General features: G+C 53.5%; 1 protein-coding gene across 1 annotated transcript; it reads right to left on the minus strand.

The window, feature by feature from the left end:
* Positions 1 to 2,755: 2,755 nt before the first annotated feature.
* LOC147965315 (uncharacterized) lies at positions 2,756 to 3,981 on the minus strand. Its single transcript, XM_087530406.1, has 2 exons — positions 3,271 to 3,981; positions 2,756 to 3,208 (listed from the first exon to the last, which is right to left on the minus strand). The coding sequence occupies exons 1-2, from the start codon at positions 3,979 to 3,981 to the stop codon at positions 2,756 to 2,758; spliced, it is 1,164 nt and encodes a 387-aa protein (XP_087386532.1).
* Between the last annotated feature and the right edge of the window lie 3,761 nt (positions 3,982 to 7,742).

Below are 7,742 nucleotides of genomic sequence, written 5' to 3' on the forward strand. Positions count from 1 at the left end.
CATGTAGGCAAATCTGAGGACACCCGTTCCCAGAACGCCGACAGCCGTCGCTTCTGGCGGCTGGCGCTAGAGGGTCAGAGAAGATGAAGAAGGCGGGTGGCGGGCCATCAAGTCGGAGTACGATGGCATCGATGCCTGCGTCTCTTATTGCTGGCCTACTGCCTCATCTTCTAGCTTCTTCCCCGGCACCGTCATCACCAGCCCTCTTCCGGGCGGCCGCCGGGACGTTCTCTTGGTGTCTTCTGCTGCTCGTACCTCACCTAGCCGCTCCTTTTGCCATCCTGCTATCTTGATCCGCTTCCTGAGGACAGGAACAAGAAAGGGATTATGGGCACCTTATCTCTTTTTTAGATCTTAAGTCTGCGGGCACTTGTCGAATTTAGACTTTGTAGTTCCCTGCTTATGTTTATGTTCCGTATGAATTGTACTCGTTTAATCAACGTATTAATGAAAAAGGGTGTTTGTCGGGTTCTTTTGTGCGTGAGCGAGGCCCACACTAAAGAGCGAGTCCTTGTTATTTTAAGCAAACAACATCGCCCGTCAACAAACCTTGCCGTCCTCCCGCTTTATACCATGATTATACCCGCGCCCTTGGCGAGTGTAGGGGCAAAGTAGGATCGAGCCCTTCGTTTGTTTCCTTTCCGCCGCAACTATAACCAAATTCCAACCTGAAAAGGATTCCGAGCATAGGAAGGAGGGAGCAAGGTGGCATAGGAATAACCGAAGTTTCGTACATTCGAGTTTCATATGGAAGCGCATAGCGGGGGAGAAGAGACTTATCTGAATCCGCAGCCCCTGGCAACCTCGTCTTGCCGGGGTCAAGGGTGTCGGTCCGTATTCTTTCCTCCAAGCGGTTCTGCGGAAAGGCATGTGCAGCCTGCAAACCAAAAAGGATAGGAAGAGACAAAAAGACACACACTCGACCTCTATGCTAGGGGTTAGTCGCCGCCAACCACTATCAACCCTACCAGATAGGGAAACTCAACCTAGCATGCATGCTAATTCTAGGGCACTAGCGCTTCATTTATTCATCTGTTGCTCAGGGTCTGCACCTGGCTTTGTACAAAGGGTTACATGCCTTGCCGACAAGGCTTGTACAAAAAGGTGGTTTGCTAGGAGGCCCGGCAACTGCGCCTTATGGGTAAAACTTGCGAAGATGTTTGATGTTGCAGGAGTTGCTCACTGGGATACCATCTTCAGTCTCTAGGCAAACTGCGCCAGGCCTGGTGACTCGTATTACTCGATAAGGGCCTTCCCACTTTGGCATCAACTTGTTGAAATTCTTGGCAGATTGGATTCGCCGAAGAACAAGGTCGCCTTCCTCAAGGCTTCGGGCATGAACCTTGCGGCTATGGTAGCGGCGGAAGGCTTGCTGGTAGCAAGCGGCTCGCACAGCAGCCCGAAGACGATCTTCCTCAAGGAGCGTTGCATCATCCTGGCGCAACAGCTCTTGCTCAAGCTCATCATAAGTGAGCACTCGAGGTGACCAGCATATGAGTTCCGTCGGGAGAACTGCTTCTGCCCCATACACTAGGGAAAAGGGTGTCTGGCCAGTGGCTCGATTTGGCGTCGTCCTGATCGACCAAAGAACCGTTGGTAACTCATCAATCCAGCGCCTTTCGCACTTGTGTAGCCTGTCAAAAGTCCTGGTCTTGAGGCCTCGCAACACTTCGACGTTTGCCCTCTCAGCTTGGTCGTTACTTCTGGGATGAGCAACTGAAGCAAAACAAACCTTGCTGCCGAGGTCTTGGATATATTGCATGAAGGTGCGGCTCGTGAACTGTGTGTCATTGTCGGTGATGACTCTATTTCGCACACCAAAATGGCAGACTAGTCCCTTGAAGAACTTGACTACTGACTGCACTGTCACCTTTCTCACTTGCTCCACTTCCGACCACTTTGTGAACTTGTCGATTGCGACGTACAAGTACTCAAAGCCCCCGACAGCACGGGGAAAGGGGCCCCAGTATGTCAAGCCCCTAGACCGAAAATGGCCAGGAAAGAGGGATTGTCTGAAGAGCTTGAGCTGGTTGATGAAGCTTCTTTGAATGGAACTGACACACTTCACACTTGGTTACTAGTGCAGTTGCATCCTGGAGAGCGGTGGGCCAGAAGAAACCTTGCCGGAACGCTTTGCGGGCGAGGGCTCTTGACCCTATGTGGGAGCCACACATGCCTCCATGTATCTCCGCCAATAGCTCCAGTCCGTCCTCCTGAGGAATGCACTTCAATTTCACGTTGTTCGGTCTCCGTCTATATAGGGCATCATCCACAAGTTGATACATGCTCAACCGACGGGCTACTTTCTCTGCTTCTTCCTGTTCCTCGGGGAGTTCCCCTGTTTGGAGGAAACGGAGGGTGTGCTGTGCCCATGTTGGAGCCTGGGGCTCAACGGCAAGGACTAAAGGCTCATCCTCCATCGTAGGGTTAGCAGCCTCTACGGCAAGGGCTTGGGGCCCTGCCGGAGGTCGCTGCTCCTTAGCAAGCTTGGGGCACCCAGCAACGTCTTTGTCGGCGGCTCCTGGGAGCTCAGCGGGAAAGTACTTGTCAGGGTTAATTTAAGCACAAAGGTACCTGGTTCCATAGGCAACTTGAGGGCAGTGCGCTTTGACAAGTCGTCAGCAATGCTGTTCTCTGCTCGGGGAACATGCTCTGCTTGCAGACCGTCAAAACGCTCCTCCAATTTCCTCACCTCATCCACATATGCCTCCATCAACGGGCTCTGGTAAACCTTGTTAAATTGCTTGGTGACAAGCTACGAATCACCTCTGATGATGAGCTTCCGGATTCCGAGGTCTGCTGCGATCCTGAGACCAGCAAGAAATCCCTCGTACTCTATTGTGTTGTTCGTTGATTTTTCCTGGGGGAAGCGCATCTGGACCACGTACTTGAGGCGCTCTCCGGTGGGTGCGACGAGTAGCACGTCGGCACTAGCACCTTGCAGCGAGAAAGCTCCATCAAAGTACATGATCCAATCACGGCCCTTCTCCTTGTCGGAAAGGGTGGTCTCTTGAATCTCCTCGTCGGGCGTTGTGGTCCATTCTGCTATGAACTCTGCCAAGGCTCGGCTCTTGATGGTTGAAGTACTTTCAAACTTGAGGCCAAAGCTCGATAGTTCCAATGCCCATTCCACGATCCTCCCAATCGCATCTGGGTTGTGCAATATCCGTTGCAAAGGGAGGCGGGTGACGATGGTGATCTCGTGCGCCTGAAATTAGTGATGCAACTTTCTCGAGGCCATAAGGAGGCCGAAAAGCAGCTTCTGCATACCAGAATATCTTGATCTAGCCCCTTGTAAGAGGGAACTGACAAAATAAACCGGGTGATGCACCACCTTCTTCTCCTGTTCAATTTCGCCCATCTGCGCAGACTCTGTCTTGCCGGGGCCGGGCCTCCCCAGTGGTTCCACCTTGCCGGCGTCGGGCCCCCCGGGAAGAGCTCTGGCCCATCATCCGACGTCTCCGCTGCCACTGCTGCTTCTTCATCAAGTTCCCTCTGTGCTACTAGCGCAACACTGACCACTTGATTCGTCGCTGCTAGATATAGCAACAACAGCTCTTGTGGCTTAGGCGCGGCTAGTATTGGCACGAAGGAGAGGTACTTCTTCAAATCTTCCAGTGCTGCCTCTGCCTCTAGAGTCCATTTCATTGGACCCGCCTTCTTCAAAAGTTTGAAGAAGTGGAGGGCACACTCAGCAGATTTGGAGATGAACCTACTTAGAGCAGCAACACAGCCGGCAAGCCTACGGACGTCTTTGACTCGCTTGGGCGCCTCAATCTTCTCAATTGCCTTGATATTGTCGGGATTTGCTTCAATCCCGTATTGAGACACAAAGAACCCAAGAAGTTTGCGGTATGGGACGCCGAACACACACTTCTTTGGGTTGAGCTTGAGGTTGATCTTGCGCAGGTTTGCAAATGTTTCCTCTAGATCATGCACGAGCGTGGCGTTGTCCTTGGTTTTGACTACTATATCATCCATGTAAGCTTCCATATTTCTATGCAGCTGGGGTTCAAAACCAATTTGGACTGCTCGGGCAAATGTCGAACCAGCGCTCTTCAACCCGAAAGGCATCCGTACAAAACAGTACGTACCACATGGGGTGATGAACACATTCTTCTCTTCATCTTCCTTCATGAAGATTTGGTGGTACCCTGAGTAGGCGTCAAGGAATGACAGCAGGTCACACCCTGCAGTGGAGTCCACTATCTGGTCAATGCGTGGCAAAGGGAAAGGATCCTTCAGGCATGCCTTATTGGTATCTGTGGTGTCAATACACAACCTCCACTTCCCATTTGTTTTACGCACTACCACCGGATTGACCAACCACATGGGGTGGAGCACTCCTCTGACCAAACACGTCGCCTCCAACTTCCTGATTTCTTCGATAATGAACTCTTATCGCTCCAAAGCTTGCTTTCTGACCTTCTGCTTGACTTGTCGCGCATGAGGACAGACAACAAGGTGGTGCTAAATCACCTCCCTAGGAACACCGGAGATGTCGGATGCTTGCCATGCAAACACATCGACATTCGCCCACAGGAAGGCGATGAAAGCACTTTCCTATTTGCTGTTAAGGGTGGAGCTTATGGTAAAAGCAACACCCATGCCATCCTCCTTGACGGGCACCTTCTTGGTTTCTGGTGGGGCCGCCTTGGACCTCTTGCTCCCACTGGCGGAGCTCTTTGGTGCATCCTCAACGTTAACATGGCGCTTCGAAGAGGCGTGTTTGCTGAAGGAGGTGTAGGAGTCCTTGCCGGGGTCAGAAGTTTTGCCGGAAGGGGCCTTGTCGGTAGAGGCAGAAGCCTTGCCAGTTTTTTCTCTCCTCGGGCCTCAGCGGCAGGAACAGGTACCTGGGCGGCAGCCGCTGCAACTGCCTCCTGGTAGAGTTGGTCGGCGCAAATGAGCGCGTCCTTCTTGTCGGAGATGATGCTCATCGGCCCGGGCATCTTCAACGTATTGTAGGTGTAATGTGATGCTGCCATAAACTTGGCCAGCGCTGGGCGGCCGAGGATCATGTTATAGGGAAAGGGGATCTTGGCAAAATAAAAACGATCTTCTCTGTCCGGTAATTCAGCTCGCCCCCAAATGTGACGGGCAATGTGACCTTACCCTTCGGCTGGCTCCTCCCCGGGTTGACCCCTTGAAATGTGCCTGTCTCCTTGAGATCTCCATCGGGGATTTGCAGCCTCTCGATCACGGCAGGCGAGATCAAGTTTAGAGCGGCCCCACCATCGACTAGCACTTTTATCATCTTGATGTTGCGTATTGTTGGTGAAACCAACAAGGGCAAACACCCGACCGCAGTCGTGCGGTCAGGGTGATCCTCGGTGTCAAAAATGATAGGTGTGCTAGACCACTCCAGTGGCCTATGGGCATCGAATGATGGCTCCGCCGGAGTGACTTCACGTGCCCACTCCTTCAGTTGGCGGTGAGAGGTGTGCAACGAGGCGCCACCTCCTATGCACATGGCCTCCGTAGCTTTCTGGAATTCGTGCTCGCCGGACTCGTCGTCCTCATCATGATCATCATCTTCCTCCTTCTTGTCGCGGCCTCGAGCGGGCCTCTCTTGTTGATTATCCTTGTCACGGCGGCCTCCTCGACCGCCACGCTTCTTGTCGGACCCCTCAGCACCATCCTGGCCCTTCTGCTTGTCACGCCTCTCATATTTAGCTTTTTTGCTTCTCTGCGAATGGCTCAACTTGCCGGCAGTTCAGGAGGTCATGGCCCTTGGTGCGGTGGATCTTGCAGTACTGCTTGTCGGAGCCTCCTGGCTTGTCGACAGCCGCCAAGGCCTAGCAGGCGGCGCACCCGGCAACTTCCTTGCCGGGGTCGTTGACCTTGGCCTTCTTGGCGGCGCCGGGGTCGCGCGATCCCTCGATGGGAAGCACAATCTTGCCCTTACGCTTCCTGTTGCAGCATCAGCCCTTCTTTACCGGGGCGACGACGTCTTCGTCCGTGGAGTCGGTTTCGATGCCGGCATCTTCGTTAGGGTACTTTCTTCCCTCTTCAGCCCGAGCGCACCTATCGGCCAGAACATACAGCTCGGCTACATCTTTAACATTGTTCATCGCCAGCTCCTCGCGCATCTTGCAATTGCACACATTCTGATGGAACGCACTGATGACAACGGTGGGATGAACATCTGGGATGTTGTACTGCACATGGCTAAACCTTTGTATGTACTTGCGCAAGGACTCACCGTCTATCTGGGGGATGACATGCAAATCACTCTCCTAGCCAGGAGCTTGGTGGACTCCGGTAAAGGCGCCAACAAACTCGTGGCACAGATCCGACCAAGAAGAGATGGCATCCACCGGCAGGTGCATCAACCATGACATGACGTTGGTCTTAAGCGCCAACAGGAAATAATTGGCAATCACCTTATCGTCGCGAGCCCCGGCAGCCTGCATCGCGATGGTGTAGATGCTGAGGAACTCCGTCGGGTGAGTCTTGCTATTGTCCTTTTCTCCGACCTCAGGCTTGAACGTGTGGTGAGTGGCCCACTAGAACTGTCGCAGCTCACGGGTAAAGGCTGGACAACCCACCTCGTAAGGTAGGTCACTGTCGGATGTGGGGTTCCGGTAAACCCTTAAGGTTCGAACACTAGGGTGCGCATGAAGTCTTTTCCTCCTACCAATTTGCGCCCTTGCTAGCTAAGATCTCGCGGACGAACTCGATGAACTCGCAACACAGAAAGACACAAGTTTTATATTGGTGCGGGCCACCGTTGTGGTGTAATACCCTACTCCAGTGTGGTGGTGGTGGATTGCCTCTTGGGCTGATGATGATCAGTACAAGGGAAGAACAGCCTCCTGAGGTTGAGGTGTTCTTGTGCCTGGCTAACTTGTGTGGATGAGAGCTGAGTGAATTGCTCGATCAGTCCAACTACCTCTACTATGGTGGCTACCTCCACTTATATAGGCCCTGGTCCTCTTCCCAAATATCGAGTGGGAAGGGAGCCAACAACGGCGGGAAAATTTGAAGGGGGGCAGCTAGTACAAGCTATCCTCACAAAAGTGGTCTTTGCCTGCGAAAATCTCTAGGGTGACGCTGTCTTGGGCTCCATGATGACCTCCGTCTTGCCGTCCTCCTGGTCTTGGTCTTGTTGCACCAATATAGCAGCCTTTCCTGATGCCTCGGTACTCTTCAGCTGTGCTGGCCTCCTTAGCACCAAAGAGGAAACAAGGACGTTGCGCGCGCTGGCGCCCGCCTGGTGCCGCTCGTCATGGCTCACGTCACGAGAGCCTCGTGAGGTTTGCCCCGCCTTGATATCTTCTCTCCTCATGAGCCTACCTGGCTAGGCCACTCTAGAGGAGGTCTTGTGTCGTCCGCCTCGCGAGGGTCTTGGATGCCTTGTTGATGAAGATGGGCCCTACAGCCTGCTGCTTAGCCATGCTGTGGGCCGCATGTAGGAAAGTCTAGGGACCCCCATTCCTAGAATGCCGATAGTAGCCCCCGGGCCCAAGGTGCGCTCGGGCTTGGTTTCGTGGCGAAGCCAAGGGTCAAGTTCGGCGCATCACGGGCCCCCAAAGCCTGCGGCCCCTATCGATGCGTGGCGGTTGATTGGACGTGGGCGTCTCTGCTTCCCCATGCAGCCTCGGCAACTGCGTGCCCTGACAAAGGTTGGTGCGGACAGTTCTTTCCTTCATTGCTTCTTCCTTGACTCGCTCAGATCCCCTTTCTCGCTCTTTGCCGCGGCTATCTCCAGATCTGCTCCATCCTTGTTGACGGTGTCAAAA

This window comes from Triticum urartu, chromosome 6A (assembly GCF_056163025.1).
Source record: "Triticum urartu cultivar PI428250 chromosome 6A, HENAU_Tu73, whole genome shotgun sequence".
NCBI classification, from domain to species: domain Eukaryota; kingdom Viridiplantae; phylum Streptophyta; class Magnoliopsida; order Poales; family Poaceae; genus Triticum; species Triticum urartu.

What these genes read in the sequence shown, in the direction of transcription:
- LOC147965315 (XM_087530406.1), bottom strand. Translation starts at nt 3,981, where the DNA reads ATGGATGATATAGTAGTCAAAACCAAGGACAACGCCACGCTCGTGCAT. An exon ending in GGCTAGATCAAGATATTCTG is followed by an intron (nt 3,209 to 3,270) that starts GTATGCAGAAGC and finishes CACTAATTTCAG; the next exon opens with GCGCACGAGATCACCATCGT.